Here is an 18125-nt window from a genome sequence, read left to right as displayed (position 1 = left end):
CTTTATTTATATCTGCCTAATGCTCTCATATCACTGCTGATTCATCCTGCCTTATTGCCATGTTCTCAGCCTACTTTATTATTATTATAATGTCTTTAGTTAAAACTCAATAGAAATTTTCTTTTTTTTTTTTCTTTCTTTTTTTCATCCACTAGTTGGTCCCAAAATAAAAAATAAGAACAATCTCCAAAATCACTTTCTGGCGATCGTTTTTGAAAAATGGCATTGACATTGATATTTCAAAGACAAGATGATCCTTAATGGTCAAAACATTGTCAGAAATGAATTATACATGTCAGAATTAGTTGATTTAGACCTATTGCACCTGTTTTTACTCCTAACAATGGCCAAGTTATGACCACGGTCTTCGGAATAGCAAAATGACCTTGACCATGACCTTTTCGAGGTCCAAATCACCCAAAATGGTCAAAACAATGTCAGAAATTAATTCCCCACACCCCAATTAGTCCAAATAGAGGTATTACATGTGCATATATACCCAGAAACAGAAAAGTTGGATTTTCATCATAGCCGATGGCAGCCATATTTGATCCAGCCATTGCGCCATTCGTGCCACTATGGCTAACGAGCACCTCTGTGATTTTTCATGTCTAGGGACCCACTGACTCAGTTCAGGTGAGAAACTCCCCTAACACCAAATTGCGAGCAGGACTTTAAGCCAGGTACTGGATCACCACTAGTAGCCCTTTCACACAATGACTTCACACCAGACATTGAGAAAGTGACAATCATTTAATTGTAAATCAACAGTGTTTACATTGTATATTATTAATAATATAAAAGGCGAAGGACAAGATGTTTGGAGCTGTTAGTATAATGACAAATATAAAACACAAATGGCCGAACACATTGTATTGTTACTGATACAGAGCAGAACCAGAGAGAAGACACAGCTGTCGGGCAGAAACCTCTTATCTCCATATTCTAACTGTTTTGTGTTTTTGAGTAAATTAACGTCCTACTCGATCACACTACACAGTGTCACACAAAAGCAGCAAAAGTAGCAGATCCGCAAGAGCTTACGTACATCCGCTGCATTTGCTATTTTTGCATTTGAATCCTGAACACGTTATGAGGTTTCCAACCGACAGCGACGATATACAAATACACAGTAAAACCCTCATTGTTTAATTTAGAGTTTGCAAAATGGAACATTAATGAACACTGGTGATTCTACATGTGTGCAAAAGCCTCATGCATTCAAACCTTATAGAAATGGACTGAGCTATTTACTTTGCCCCCGTTGGAGACATGAATGAATGAATGAATACATAATGCATGTATCTTTTTGCGGTATGGGAGAATACATGTACAAATCCTTGCATGTCAAGTCTAGCCCTCGATGCAAGGTGGTTCAAATGATCCAAATCACAGACTTTCAGGTAAGCTAAAGGAGTAGACTCAGTAGTACCCCACAGTATCTTTGCCGTGTGGGAAGACTTAAGATTTCAAATGAGTGGAAAACGCATTTGTGATTATTTGTGTCTGAATAATCCAGTGGACTGTAGCATGAAAGCATTGATTTGGAGGGTTGGGGTTTACATCTCTAATAAAAGAGCTATTTGAAATGCTTTGTCGTGTGGGCAGCTGCCGATGTATAGCGTTTGCCCCAAAGTCTTGAATTTAATGTCTTGAAAGTGCAATTCTTTCCCCTGGCAGGCACTTGTCGCAATACAGTGGGGGAAAAAAAGCTTCTCGTTAAAAACTCCTACCTTCAAACCCATGAGCCCTCGTGATGTGCTGCTAACATGCAACACAACCGTTGCTTTACAGTACAAGAGGAGCAAAAACGACCTTTTTTTCTTTTGTGAAATGAAGGGCAAATCGACGGTATGAACTAAAATGAAAGATCCATGTCATATCCTTTGTAAGAAACCACCATTAAACAGTCAATAAAATACATTTGGAAGAGAATCTGCCTCCCCTTTTTCTCTGTAATTACTTCACCAAGACCTCCAGGTGGCAATGTAAATCAGTAATAAAGCATCCACAATGCAGGCAGTGGGGACAGGAAATGTGTGACCATAGGTCTAGGCCAGGGGATCAGCTACAATGAATACTTTGCATGTTTTGTGGAGTCGTTAAAAGGACAGACAAAAAAAGCTTGAAAACGATGACGAGTCATACAGTAGGATTGTATAGGTAAATAATACACATCACATCAAAAATATGTAACATGGATGTATCAATAGCATCAATACTTGTTCAAAAAGGCATCCTTTTCTTTCTTTCTTGGATCTATAACTGAAATCAAACTGTACTCATATGCACCTGTTGCATATGCGTAAGTTGCAGCCGATCAAGTCGACAAGTATATGTCAGATCCAAAGCTCCTCGAGTCCTTTTCAGTGGCAGACAGATCCAAAACAAAGTGGTCGGCACTTGGTACAGCAACGATTGCCGACAACTTTCATCAGTTTAAAACCTGGGCGTCACGATTTTGGGTCATATGTCGTTATCGGTGAAAATTGTCAAACGAGATTTTCATTCGTAGTGAACAAAGCAGATTGACGAGCTCACGACGCGTCGCACCATGACACGTTGTGAGCTTGTCGATCTGCTATTCGTCGGCGCCATCGTACAACGAAGTATAAAATAGGGCCGGTTTGTAATTTTTTCTCAGCATCCAGCAAAATTCAGTGACAGAACCGTACAATCTTCTCACATACAACTGGTCTATCTCAGTGCGGACATCTGCGGCGTCGCCAGAAGAGTTTTAGCACTAAGACCATGTTTGGTCCTGTTTGACTTGTGAGAGAATGAAGATGGATCTTAGTGCTTAAACGCTGTTGCGACACCTAGTCTCGCACCTCTCCCCCACCTCTCTCTTTCTCTCTCTCTCTCTTTCTCTGTCTCTCTCTGTCTCTCTCTCTCTCTGCCCTACACGGGGCGCTCCTTCCAGAAAAAAATATATATATGTCGGTGCATTCTCAAAAATATATCCATATCTGACGTTTAAATGCATTTGTATTATTATTATTATTATAATGTCTTTAGTTAAAACTCAATAGAAATTTTCTTTTTTTTTTTCTTTCTTTTTTTCATCCACTAGTTGGTCCCAAAATAAAAAATAAGAACAATCTCCACTTCTCCGTCGGGGTGGGGGGAAAAAAATAAAAAGATTTCCGTCTGCTTCTTTCTTCTTCCTTCCTTTTCCTCCCTGTCTCTCATTCTTGATTGGGATCGGAGGGGAAGCGGCCGCTCTCGGCCTCGCAGTCTCAAGAAACGTGAAATGGCGAGTGAATTAAAAGCCTCGGGGGGGCGGCCACGCAGGCCACCGTCGCGGCACTCGGCGCCCGCCGGCGGCGGGGCAGGGGTCCCTCAGAGTTGGCTCTCCGAGTCGCTCTTGTCGTGAGCCGTCCCGTTGGCCAGCGGGTGGGTGGCGAGCGCCAGGCCGTTGAGCGTCATGTTGCTCTCGTTGAGCCGCCGCACGCGGTACGTCTCGTAGTGGATGTCGTGGGTCACGTCTTTCAGGTCCTGGAGATGAGACCTGCGGAGAGAGGGAGGGAGCCAGAGATGATTAATTACACTGAAAAGGTTTGTTTTTGAGCGGTGCAAAGCGCTCCTATAAGTGGCTGTGCGTGTGTCCGTAGCCTTTTACCTCAGCGTTTTGCCATAGTAAACTGTGTGTGTGTAGCATCATGTTTGTCTAGTGATTTTATGTCGTATGTCTGTAGCCTTTTTCCTCAGCGTTTTGCCATAGCAAAACGTGTGTGTGTTGCATGGCCTGTACATCCTAGACTTAAATCCTAGTCTGAAGATGTTATGCAAGCACGACCACCGCTCACTTCACATTGGGTGTGATTTTTTTTGTATTATTTAGCTGGTTAACAACTTAAACCCTGATATGGTTGTTGTCGGGGCAGAAACCTCTTATCTCCATATTCGAACTTTTTGTCACATGTGATGTCACAGTGATGTCAGATCCTCAGAGCAGGGATACGGTCTATGGGTTAGCTGCTCTGACATCATGCTCTGACGTCACTGTGATGTCAGGGGAACCACACTAACAGAATCCCTTTTATGCCCATACATGGAGATCCCTTGATGTCATCAATATTAAGCCCATATCTAACAGGACTTCATATGGGAACGCCCATATGGAGGCCACATCGGCCACATACCACACTAACAGAATCCATATATGGCCAAGACAGCCAATATCTGTGTGAGCATATATTTCTTTTTGAGAATCGCTGTATCCTACTAGTGGACCGCCCCTAATGTGCCATAACATTGGCATAGTAAATCAGAGTCATACATATTCTGACGAAACCCTGGTGACATTCAGCAATGGGGTCTTATGATCAAAACATTTAAAATCTACAGTATATTTGCCACGGACAAGGCCAAGTCTTGCCACGGACACAGTCGCGTACGGACATGTTGATGACCTGTCCTGTGTCACATGACCTGCTCATGGTCACACCCTCTTCTCTGCGGCTCTCCCGTGAATAAGGCGAGAATGCCCCTGGGAATAACGCTAAAAGAATGTGTAGCAGCAGCGTGTGTTGAAGGCTAACTTGCCAGGAGCTGGGCTAAGTTATACTGTTTTTGTTTTTTACGATTAAGACCTGAGGCTGATTCTACAAATGCCTCCTAAATCAGTTAGTTCTCACACTTTAAAAAAATAAATAAATGCTGATGTACAAGCTAGCAGCCCTGCACGAAGTGAAGCTCTGTGAGTTAGCTTGTACAATAGCCACTAGCTGCTAAAATGTTATGTATTTTTCCCACAGGTATATCTTTCACATTAACATATAATATGTTTTGACAACTTCTGTACTGTTAAACATAATTTATGCCCTCGCACCGGAAATGTATTAATTTAGGTATTTTTGCCCTGCAGCATTCCGTTTAAAGTGGTACCCCAATGGTGGAAAAAGTACAAAAATGTTTTACTCAGGTAAAAGTAACAATACTGCAGAATAGAAATACTCTGTTACAAGTAAAAGTCAGAATCTCAAAATGTTCTTGAGTAAAAGTGCCAAAGTATTGGCATCAAACTATACAAATACCAAGAGTAAAAGTATATATATATATATATATATTTTTTTTTTAATAGCAGATCTACAAGATGCGACGCTTTGTGAGCTTGTAGATCGGCTATTTTGATATAGCCTAGGTATGAAATACTGCTAAAGTTGTTAATGTATGTTTTATAATATTATAATGTATATCTGCAAAGTAACTAGTAACTAAAGTTTTCAAATAATTGTATTGGAGAAAAAGTACAATATTTGGATCCGAGATGTAATGGAGTAGAAGTAAAAGTATGGAAATTACAAATAACTTCAAATTGTACTTAAGTACAGTACTTAAGTAAATGTGCTTAATTATTTTACACCCCTGGCAGGAACATGAGACTCTTCCCCAGGAGTTAAAACACCTTCCACTCGTCATAAAACAGCTGCCTCTTCTCCCGGCTGACAGATCCTGCTCTGCATATCGGACACACGGCACTGACCTCTGACCTTTGGCCTGAGGTAGGCCTCGGAGAGGCATGCGACCCCGGATGACCTCAAAGCAGCCCTGGCTGCAAGCTCTGTCATTAGATTCCATTCTACTTGAACAGGGACATGCCACCAGAGTGTGTGTGCGTGTGTGCGCGTGTGTGTGTGTGTGTGTGTGTGTGTGTGTGTGTGTGTGTGTGTGTGTGTGTGTGTGTGTGTGTGTGTGTGTGTGTGTGTGTGTGTGTGTGTGTGTGTGCGCGCGCGCGCATGCGTGTGTGGGAGGTGTGCGTGCACAATGTCCAAAGGGAAGCAAACACTCCTCATTTATTGCCTTTCACAAACTACCCATGATCCCACGCCTGACACAACCATAGGAAAATGAAGCCACTGGTAAGACTCTGCGTATGGTAGCTTAAAGGAGTAGTTCACCCCCAAAATGACTTTTTTTCCATTGATTACTCATGCCATGGAGACTTGAGTTCAATAATATGTTTTTGTATTTGTCACATTCCTAAGACAATGATTTGATTACAATAAATGTACCCCCAATGATTCCGGAATCAATGGGGGTACATTTACAAAACTCAAATTATTGTCTTAGGAATGCGACGGATACAAAAACATATTATTGAACTCAAGTCTCCATGGCATGAGTAATCAATGGAAAAAAGTCATGTTGGGGGTGAACTCCTCCTTTAAAGTAGCACACAGGAGAACGGTGGATTGGCAGGCATGACACACTCAAACACACACACACACACACACACACACACACACACACACACACACACACACACACACACACACACACACACACACACACACACACACACACACACACACACACACAAGCATCAACTCACCTGATCAGCAAATCCCTTAAGTTGGCGAATTCACAGTGTGCCACATTTTCCACTGTGGACAGAGAGAGAGAGAGAGAGAGAGAGAGAGAGAGAGAGAGAGAGAGAGAGAGAGAGAGAGAGAGAGAGAGAGAGAAGGGGGTCTTTTAGGGATTTGTGGTGTTTCACTGCATCACATAAAACATAATGAATGTTATGAAATGTCGATTTCACTGAAAGATATTACAGTATGATGAGCTTTCATCTCTATCCCTCAGGAATCCCCACAACAGTTTACCAGTTATATCCCACGACTATTCTATATGACTGCTGACACAGTAGCACTAATGTTTTGTTGTTGTTGTTGAATAATCGCCAATTTGAATGTCCCAGGTCAGGCCTCATTATTTACGGCTGGCTTTCAGATAAAATGTGTTCAACATTGTTATTTGCTCAGATAACTTCCACAGCCGTTCCCAGTTTATTGTTTTCCATGTCACAGACATCCCAAGTCTCCCGTAACTTGCGGGAGTCTCTTCCCGGCCACCCGCAAGTGGCACTAAAACTCACGGAAATTCCGGGCCATATCTGGGAAAATCGCGGGGATCCGGTCCCGCGATGCGAATAAATGTGTTCTCATTCATCGTTGAACTGTCAATCTGGCAAATGAATGATTGTCATTCGCTTTGGGAGACGTGGGCATCTAAAAGTGACCAACCACTGGTCTCAGACCATGGTCTCTCCAGTACGAAGGATAATCAGCTGATAACAGTAAACGGGGTGCATCCCCCCATACCGACATGCTGCCATTCAGACATCCCCCTGTTCCGACACTAACACGCAGACAGGTTTCTTGTGATGACAAGACAATTCGTCTTGCTTAATATAGAATAAAACAACAGTACTTTACAACCGTCGGTTCTTTTTCGCTCCGAGTGGTGGTGGACAACTGGACATACCGTATAGCCACCCTGTAGACAATATGCCTTCCGGTGTGTTCCAAGATTTCTAGCGGAAGTCTGCGTTTAACGGACGTTACGTCATGCGGTGCGGGTCTGTTTACATTCCCCAGCGAAAAAACTAAAATAGATTGTAGCTCTTAACTCACTCTTAATAGGTGTAACATTGCTTGAATCAATGTTTTTATTTGTATATTGTTTATTGTGAGCGCAACTGACAGAGCAGGAGACGTAGACCAGAGTTAATTTCGTGCAGGGAATACGTTTGCAGGAACACCGCACCGTGAGAAAAATACAGCTTCCGGTGAAATTCCTACGGCGGAAGTTGAACGCTTTCTGCTTTCTATTGTCACCAGGCTTTTCTCTTCGGAGATGAGTTTAAGCCTGGCTACACGAGGCTACCGTATAGCAGGCTGTTGTGTTGAGCTTGAGTGCAAATTCAAATGAGAGTGAGAGAACTTTCTCCCAAATAGGTAAGACATCATGCTTTTATTAAGCCTATAACGTTTAAATGTTTTTAACTTTAAAAAATGAATAATTTTCTGGGAAAACCCTGATTCTTTTTTCGCAAGCGTGCACATGTGGCCACCCGGACCTCCCGAAATTGAAAATCTCCAAGTTGGGATGTCTGATGTCATGTTTGTACTAGCAACCTTTGAGCATTCTGTTTTACGGTCTCACCACTAGATGGCAATGTACAACTGAGGCAAAAAATCAACAACAACAACACCGAGACATTTTGATCAGCTTCGTTGACTGAAGTTACTCAGTAGGCCTACTTGTAAATGCTAATGATCATAATTACAATTTAGGCATATAGCAGTCGCTCTTAATCCAGAGCAATATACAATAAGTAAGAACTGCACATGGTAATATATCAATACATCAACATTCACATTGAAAATATATCATCTTTGTACGCTTAAGTATAAATCGGCAATCTCAAAGCATTGTGTGCTTGTAGATCGTCTATTTGTGTCGGGGCAAAAATGACATGGCCAAATTAGGGATGCCAAGGTGTCAGAAAATCTCAGACACACCTGGACTTACGGCCAGTAGAGTGGCCGTCTTAGAACACAGAGGGTTCCCAGTTCGATCCCGGGCTCCCCCAGAGTTAGTGTCGAAGAGTCCTTATAGCAAGACTCCTAGTTGCTCCCGGTGAGCAGGTTGGTCTTGCATGGTTTCCTCTGTCGTCAGTGTATGAATGTGTGTGTGAATGGGTGAATGTAATGCATAATCTCTGTAAAGCGCCTTGGATAATGGCGCTACCGGTATATGCGAAACATTATGAGTATGCAGATCTGCTATTTTCCGCACACATACATACTCAGACACTGTGTGTTCTCTGTTACCTTCGATGATGCCCCACTTGGTTTTGCGTCCCAGCACCTTGTTCCCATTCACCTGGTGTTCCTTGTCCGTTCCCACCACAGCAAAGGGAATGCTTTCCTGCACACAGAATGTCAGTGTCAAAACCACCACCTCTGGCAATATGATCACTAACATAAATGTTTAATGTATTTCACCTACAATGACTGACTTTGGTTATTATCCCAAAGCCTTTGTATTACATTGAGAAGAGAAGGCAAGAGAAGAGAAGAGAAGAGAAGAGAAGAGAAGAGAAGAGAAGAGAAGAGAAGAGAAGCTGTATTAGCAGCTCATGGAGATTTGAAACAAGCTGTTATGTGAGGTGAACTGTTCATATCGGGAGGCCAGTGTATAAATACATGTTTAAAACATATCGTCGTCGTCGGGTGAAAACCTTGTATGTCCAAAACCGTTCGTTTTGCATTTATCATTTTAGAAACGATTTGAACTAGTGAAAACAGCCGATCTACAAGCACACAACGCCTCGCGGCGCGAGGCGTTGTGTGCTTGTAGATCTGCTGTTTTCACTACTTTTGTGCAACGGCCTTGTATGATGAAGCAGGGCTTTACTTTGCGAAAGAACGTACACATTTGAAACTTGGAGATACGAGGTTTCCACCCGACAACGACGATATTCTAGTGTGAGTTGTTTGGCAGGCTGAACGTACCCTGATCCTGTCGTTGACCATTCGTTCCTCCTTGTCCTCGTCAAACTCTTTCTGGGGGTAGACGCGAATACCGTTTGCAACCAGGTCCTGTCTTATCTGTGGAAGGGTAGTCAAGAGGTCAAGCTGAGTTCACAACAAAAAGGTTCATGTGTCAGGGCACCGCACGGTCAGGAGGTATGAGGGCCACAGGACATCCCAAACAAGAAGCTAAGTCTCACTTTAGTTGTGTGCCGGATGGTGTCTTACTTAATAAATAGCAGGTCTACAAGCTCACAACGTGCCACAAATGTGACGCGTTGTGAGCTTGTATATCTGCTATTTATGGCATGCAACGCCAGCGTGCAACTAAGTATAAAAAATGGAATTGAAGTGACATTTTCTGTCACAATCGTTCGATAAAAATAAGTTAATAGACACGATACAATAAACACAATCAAACAACACAGGGACAAAGACAACATATTCCCGTACTTATCTCACTTTATATTTAGCAAAAAAAAGTGCACTTCCTGGAAGTAATTGATAAACGTTCAGATTAACGATAGATCAATAACTAAATGTTGCTTATACAATGAACAGTGTTTAAATAGATTGTAGATCCGATTAAATAGGCTATAAATAAAATAGTGCCGATGAACGGTAATTGGACAGAGAGGGTTTAAATGACATATGACACAGAGAGAGGAACAGAGAGTAGTGGTTATTATATCACATTGTCAGAACATAACCGAATCCAACCCAAGGCCTCTTCAGTATGGATGTGAAAAACTGCTGTGTTACAGTAAGTAAGAAGTGTACAAGAAATGGGTGCAGGTCTGTTAATGCAGTGGTTCTCAACCTGTGCGTCCGGACCCCCAGTCAAATGATCAGGCTATATTCCCTAATTATGCTGGGGACCCCCTGGAATCCCCTAGAATGACCCCTGGGAGGTCCCCGGAGCCCCACTTTGAGAACCACTGTGGTAAAAGAATCCTGGTAAGAATCACATCATGTGTGTGACGCCTCATGTCTCCCAGGATCATACGCTGTTGTTCAATGTTGAAAGTGCATCAGACTAGGTTTTTAAAAGATTATGATGTATGGAAGGTCCTGGGTCTACGGGAGGAGACGGTGAAATGTTTATAGACAAAAACCAGGTGACAGAGCCACTTATGGACCTGCGAGAGACAGAGTGTGTGTGTGTGTGTGCATGCGTGCGTGTGTGTGTGTGTGTGTGTGTGTGCAGGGGCGTCACAAGGGGGGGGGAGTGGGACTGAGTTACTAGGGCCCAAGGTGGAGGGGCCCTAGTAACTTTAGCTATTGAAAAATAGCAGATATACAAGCTCACAGCGCGGCACCGAGCTTGTAGATCTGCTATTTTTGAAAAGTCGTGAAAATGTGTGCCAATCTTTGAATATATATGTACATTTTAAGCGAACATTTGTGACTAAAATGTTGCTTCTGGAGGGTCCCTGGAACTAAATATTTTGAGCTATTGAAAAATAGCAGATATACAAGCTCACAGCGCGGCACCGAGCTTGTAGATCTGCTATTTTTGAAAAGTCGTGACAATGTGTGCCAATCTTTGAATATATATGTAAATTTTAAGCGAACATTTGTGACTAAAATTTTGCTTCTGGAGGGTCCCTGGAACTAAATATTTTGAGATGGTGGTCTCAAAAATAGCAGATCTTCATGGGGGGCCCGCAGTGAATCCTTGTACCCGTGTGTGTGTGTGCGTGTGTGTGTGAGTGTGTGTGTGTGCGCGCACGTTCTGCTCACCCTCTGCTTGAACTCCAGTCTCTCCTCGATGGTGAGTGTGTCGGATTTGGCGATGACCGGTACGATGCTCACTATCTTGCCCAGCCTCTTCATGAACTCAATGTCGATAGGACGTAACCTGCAACACACACACACACACACAGACACACACACACACACACACACACACACACACACACACACACACACACACACACACACACACACACACACACACACACACACACACAGTCAAATATGCTGTCAGTCAGATTGATGTAGTCCCGTAGGGGCTGTTTGATAAACATCATGGCTTCCAGGTTGTAAATTGAACCAGGTTCTGAAGTTATTGAGAACCGGACATCAATAAGGTTTTTTGGCTAATGGATTCTAACGTGATGGCATGTCTCGAATCCAGACAAAATGTGCCAGGCTCAGAAAAGATGCAATGGGTTGCAGTACACAATGGCTTATGCTTAGTCATGTCGCCGGTGTAAGGACCGCAACCTGGCGTTTGCCAACGAACCTAAGCACAACGGTGGAGGCCGGTGGTAAGGAGGTAGGGAGCACTGTGTTCACTTGGACCGCACGGAGGTACTATTCTGGCCCCTGGTTTACAACGCCTAATGGCGCTGAGTTGGCTCATGCAACCTTCGCAACACTCGACACGGCAACTCGCTCGCTACAACATGGCTCACATGGATCAAGGTCACCTGAGACGGCGCGCCTCCTTCGTCATCACGGAAAACAAGCGCTCCTTTCCCTTGCATCTGCTGCGGATGCAATAATAGCCCCCCGCGCCCCCACCATTGTGCTTAGGTTCGTTGGTAAAAACGAGCACGCCTTCTCCATACATAGACAATAATGGGGGTGGCTGTTTTGACACCTGCCGTTCTCTTTTGCTGGATACAGACTGTGCACAATTACACAATTACTGCTCTAATCACGGCGGCCTGTTCATTACATTACAAGTCCAGACATAGCAGCATGTGAGCGTTACTCACCAGTGGCCGGTGGCCGGCAGGAAGTAGACGCAGCAGTGGACGCGGCTGTCGGGGATTCTCCTCTTGCGGTTGACGTGCAGCTCTTCTCTCAGGTACTTCTCATACTGTTCGTTGACATACTTCTCTATGGGCTCCCAGCTGGAGAGGAGGAGGACCCGTACATAATTAGAAGGTTTTAGTTGATCTCAATCGCTGCTGATGTTTAAAATGACTCCTCACATGAAGAGAGTAATAGAGTATTTCAGAGTCTCTCTCTACGTTCTGGTAACTCACCAGTTCTCGTTGTTGATCTGGTCTCCAAAGCCTGGCGTGTCGATCACAGTCAGCTTCATCTTCACCCCTTTCTCCTCGATCACTAGAGGGACCACAGACAGAGAGAGACGTTAAGCCCCTTTTCCGCCGACATGGCCCAACACCACACCACTCCACACCGCCCACTTGTGCCAGGTTTTCCACTACAAGTACCTGGGTAGAGTGGTGTGAAAGCGGTACTAAACGTGGTACTAAAAAGTATCCAATACAGAGTAACACGGCCAAACACCTCGTAATGACTGATCACTCACTGACTTTTCATTTAGACCACCAGGATATACTTGTAATACATGATAAAAGATTCTATTGTGTTATAATCACTATTGTAATCTATTATAGTATATTATAGTTATCATAGTAATACATTAATACTTTATAGTGTATTATAATCACAATTATAATCCATTATAGTGTATTACAATTAGGATAGTTGTAATACAAATTTCTATTGAATTATATTTATAATCACAGTTAAAAGGGTCAATTTGTTTCTTACCGATAGGGGTACTTTGGTGTAATGGAAAATAGATATTTTTATGTGGTGCGGTGTGGTGTAGTGTGGTGCTAAAGCTGCAGTCGAAAAGGGGCAAGAGAACCCAGTGTGTCCATTCCAACATACTACCAGTGCCCACTGCTGTTTCTTCTCTAACCTGTGTGTGTACTGGCTAATAGCTGCATATAGTAAAACCTACAGTGTTATGTATTAACACTGCAGGTGTTCTAGGCATACATTTAGGTATCTAATTGAACCCATAAATGGATACCAGCAGTACTCTGGGACCGAAGCTTTGTTCTACTGCTCATTAGCAGGTATACCAAAAGACAGTTCATTTTATAGACAGATAGACGGTATTTGGATTTGCGTAATGCGTGTGTGTGCGTCAAGTGAAGTTACAAGTTACATGTTGTGACTGTGCTGCTGACTGTGGCTTCCTTGAGCACATGCCTCGTACTGAAAACAGTATTTGTAGATCTGCTGCTGTCGGTGCGAGACACTAGCGACGCAAACACAAAATCTAAATTCCTCCAAAGTAGATTCCCAAGCCCCCATTGGCCCCTGGGTCTGACCGGCCCTGACGCTTAACGAGGATCAAAGGCACCGCCGGGGCCGTGTTTACGGCAGGCGCTAAAAAGGGGGGATCTAACCTCGGGGGTCCTAAATGGTCTGCCCGTTCTTACGGTCCCAACTCACAAATCAGGCAGCAGACAGGCCACCTTGGGATTGAGAGGAGCTCACCTGCCGTTGACACCATGACGTGAACGTACGCATGCGAGCGCGTGTGCGCGAGCGCGAGCGTGTGCGCGAGCGCGAGTGAGCAGCCGTAGGATAAAGGACATAAATAACACCTGTCGCCTCACACTTTTACCTTGACTGTGCGGTGTGTGCGTGTGTGTACACGTGTGTGTGTGTGTGTGTGTGTGTGTGTGTGTGTGTGTGTGTGTGTGTGTGTGTGTGTGTGTGTGTGTGTGTGTGTGTGTGTGTGTGTGTTTGGGTCTGGGTAAACCGTGCGACAGCCTAAAGACTATCATTTGAGGCCCATTCCCATGTGGAGTAAGCACACAGGAATCTCCTCTCAGCGGAAGCCTGAGAGGCCAGTTGGAAACTGATCGTTGAGAGGTTCGCTAACCTGCAATAAAGGGGCAGACCTGCTTGCTCTGCACTACACACACGGGAATATTTGTTAAAAGGATTGCCACAGCACTTCCAGTTTTTTAGTCTGCTTCCTAGCCACATATTGCCATGTGTGTGTGGAAGAGGAAAAAAACGGTTTCCACAGTCGGAACATATTGTTTCAACATATTGTCGCGCCAGTGTTGATTTGAATGTCGTCGTTGTCGGGTGGAAACCTTGTATGTCCAAAACCGTTTGTTTTGTATTTATCATTTAAAAAATTATCTAAACTAGTGAAAACAGCCGATCTACAAGTACACAACGCCTGCGTGGTGTGCTTGTAGATCTGCTGTTTTCACAACTTTTGTGCGACGGCCTTGTATGATGAAGCAGGGCTTTGATTTGCGAAGAAATTTACAAATTTGAAACTTATAGATACGAGGTTTCTGCCCGACAGTGACGATATGTTATGTTGTCCTGCAAACATTTGTTAGGAGTGGCTAGGTGAACTAATAACTAAGGAGACTGTAATCGAATTCAGTAGCTACCACGTTTGACCAACAACATAGACTGGTTCGAATGAGCGGTCAATTATGTGACGTCCAGTCTCCAAGAGAGTCGTAATGCAAATGGAGTTTTAGCTGAGTGCCTATGAATGTGAAATTGTTAACGCTACCTGCTTAAAATAGGTTCATGTATTTGTAGCTTCCTAGCTGATTCAGCTAGAAAAACAGTATTTGATAGAAGCTAGCAGTCTTTTCTGTGTTAGGAATGATAATATGACATCGTATCATGGCGTGTTGTTGTTTCAAGAGACTCAAAACACACGCACACACACACGTGTGCAAGCACACACACACACACACACACACACACACACACACACACACACACACACACACGCACGCACGCACGCACACACATGCGCACACACACACACACACAAACACACACACACACACACACACACACACACACACACACACACACACACACACACACACACACACACACACACACACACACTGAGTACACTGAGTACACTGAGTACACTAAAGCTACATTGTTAGCAACCATCCTTTTTCACTCCAGTATTGAAAAGCCCTTAAGATCTTTCTCATGGAATCTCTATGTAATTAAACAGTACGGTGATGTGTGGCAGTTTAAGTGTATGCACTCACGCACGCACGCACACACGCACGCACGCACGCACGCACGCACGCACGCACGCACGCACGCACGCACGCACACGCGCGCACACACACACACACACACACACACACACACACACACACACACACACACACACACACACACACACACACACACACACAGGTGGAGGTGGCGGTAAAGTAAACGGGAGAGCTGATTGTGTAAGCTTACTTCACAGCTCGCTTTCAACTGTGTCTTTTACAAGATTTCCAGTAGCCTTTATAGTAGCTGCAGGCTGTGTGAGAGGTTGTGCAACTGTCTTTCCTTTCCCTAAGCAACGGGATTTACAGGCAATGAGGTCAGCATCGGTGCAGAGGGAAGATATACTGCGGAAGACTCAGCAGTTCAGCTGTAGTTTCATTATCTTCAACCACCACATTAAACCTGCCATACTTATTTTTGGACAGTGTCAGTGTAATGTAATGGAGGGAGACCACTGTACAATGCAAAATAATAGTTTTAATGCCGTCAAACAGCTCTATTCTCCAACTTCTTTTTGTTTAGGCAAAATAACAAATAATTGTGGCTTAGATCTTCTGCTAAAACAAAAAAGTTGTAAAACAGTTTGAAGGCATTACAACGATTATTTTGCATACAATTTGCATTGCATCCTCGATAGTTTTTGCATTGGATTCTTGCCCCCTTGGGAACCCTATAGAACTCTCCTCTTTTTTGTGGTCAGTTTAGACACACATTCTCAAAAAGTGGCGAAAATAGCAGATCTACATTCAAGTTCACAACGCATCACATGGAGACACGTTGAGGGCTTGTAGATCTGCTATTTGTCGTTGCGTCAATGTAGGATGAAGAATAAATCAGGCTCAAGTGGTTACGTTTTGGAGCAGAGCCAGCCAGACGCCAACATTCAGACACAGCACCCACATTTCTGAAAACTGGCATCATGCTCTCTATAGAGCGATTTCTCAGAGCGACAGTCTCTCTGTGGTGTCAAGCGGTACTGCTTCGCACAGTGACATCGCAGCTACAAGACAGTGCTCTGGAAAAAGGTCTATAGCTCTGCTGCACTTAACAGGCATTCACTTTTCATCTGTGCATGAAATCTGACCAAATGTTATGAGTCATTACTGGTTTTGGCGTTCGGGTGAAGATATGACAGACAATAGGCAAAATTGATATTTTAGATTAGGTCTCAAGTTATGTGGCCTTAGTTAAGATGCAATCCTGGACTTTTTTTTTTAATGAAAAATACCACACATCTGTAGAGGTTGGAGGAGGTGGTCTCCTCCCTCTTCCATTGAGAAATGGAGACCCTATGGTAGCTCGTTATCTCCTCTGGACAAGCGGTCCATGTTCGGTTTCCCACACGGGAGTCCTGCAGGTTCAATTCCCGGGTATAACAGAAGCATTCAACCCTCTCCAGTGTTGTTTTTGACAGCACATTTTGGTTTAGTTTTAGTCATAGTCTTTTGAAAAAAATGTCATTTAGTTTTAGTCATAATTTAGTCACCTGAAAAGTTTTAGTTTTAGTCTAATTTTAGTCAACTAAATATCATAAGATTTTAGGCAACTAAATCTACAGTTGATTTAGTCAACTAAAATGTATTTTGGCAGGCCTTGATGACATTGTAATGGCTGATTTTAGCAACCAAACATAAAATGACTCTCTTCTCCACTAGTACCTCCCTAACGTTTTAGTCTAGTTTTTATTTTGTCGACAAAATTGTCAGTATATTTAGTCTTAGTTTTAGTCATCACAGCTTACTTTTTATTTCGTTTTTATTTAGTTTTCGTCTGTGAAAAGAACGCAGTCGACATAGTTTTAGTCGACAAAATCAACACTGCCCCTCTCCCATCTATTCTAAAGGACATAATATCTACACATTCTAGCTTTAAAACTATGGATCTGCACGAGCTCTATAACCTCAAGATCTGTGTTATGTGATTCTCTGTCTTTATTAGCCGTCTCTTAAAAATGCCACGAAAGCGAAATACTTGGTGGTGTGGGGGGAAAAAGGCGAACAAGACTTCTGCTTCTGAACAATGACCATGTAAAGGCTTAACATGTTGAATATAGCATACGACTGACATTTACTCCGGGGTCTTTAGGAGGAGATCTGGACTGTAACAGCGTTTTCTCGTGGCTATTTTTCATCGTGTTTTATCTCTATCCCCGAGTGCGCTGCGACGCGTACGTGTGTGACGCGGCAGTCACAGCGCTCGCAGACAGACGGAGAGAGCCATGTGAAAGCGGCGGAGCAAATGTTTATGAAAGATGTCACGTTTTGCAGCCTCACATTCTTGCGAAGGCCCGGGTAGGAGAAGGAAGGAGGGGAAAAAAGAGAGCATTCCTCCCTCATAGAGACGCCGTGTTTAGGTTAGTTTGAGTCAAGTGTGCTTCACGTCTGTGTGGCTGGGTTTCAAGCTCGACAGTGTGTGTCTGTGTCTGTGCCTGTGCACGCACGCACGCATGCTCGTGCGTGAGTGAGCGAGCACAGACGACCTGTACAGGAGACATAAATAATAATTTCATGTCTTAACCTGACATTTTCTGCCAAACAAAGCACATAAACACATTGAGACATATGGACAGACAGACACACATCATTTCTGCGGGTCAACATATCATTCAAAGTTCCGTAGTATCCTGTATGGGAACTCCCTCCCCCTGCCACGGAGCAGGCACAACATCCTCAGTGTTAATTTAACTCGCGAGTGTTTTACAAAATGCATATTGTGCGTCTCTCTGAGCTACAACCGCATAAATAAACGCTTGGGATTTTGCGGCGTGCGCGCAGGCACGAAAACCTCATTACGGCATCGCGGGCTTGAACGTGACTCATCGCCGCGGCCCTGTCAAACACAACAAAAACATCCCTCAAAGGTAATGGGAGCCTTTTTCAGATCGTCTAAGCTCCCAAGATTGGATTTGGCCACATCTGAGGGCTGTGTGGGTTCAGAAGTGACACCATGCACACA

At 43.7% G+C, this 18125-nt stretch overlaps 1 protein-coding gene across 1 annotated transcript in view; it reads right to left on the bottom strand.

Moving 5' to 3' along the window:
- Positions 1-816: 816 nt before the first annotated feature.
- Positions 817-18125, bottom strand: part of LOC308283252 (neuronal-specific septin-3-like) — a 28865-nt gene continuing 11556 nt past the window's right edge. Inside the window, exons 3-9 of the mRNA XM_080723641.1 lie at positions 12326-12407; positions 12053-12190; positions 11070-11187; positions 9309-9404; positions 8625-8721; positions 6338-6389; positions 817-3511 (exon numbers count right to left, since the gene is read on the bottom strand). Coding sequence (XP_080579767.1) covers positions 3343-3511; positions 6338-6389; positions 8625-8721; positions 9309-9404; positions 11070-11187; positions 12053-12190; positions 12326-12407 — 752 coding nt within the window. The 3' untranslated portion in view covers positions 817-3342. The remainder of the gene's footprint in view (positions 3512-6337; positions 6390-8624; positions 8722-9308; positions 9405-11069; positions 11188-12052; positions 12191-12325; positions 12408-18125) is intronic.

This window comes from Nannobrachium achirus, assembly GCF_963921795.1.
Source record: "Nannobrachium achirus genome assembly, chromosome: 4".
In the NCBI taxonomy this organism is placed as follows: Eukaryota; Metazoa; Chordata; class Actinopteri; order Myctophiformes; family Myctophidae; genus Nannobrachium; species Nannobrachium achirus.
The sequence above is the reverse complement of the archived record's forward strand: the minus strand, read 5'-3'. Positions and strand labels throughout refer to the sequence as shown.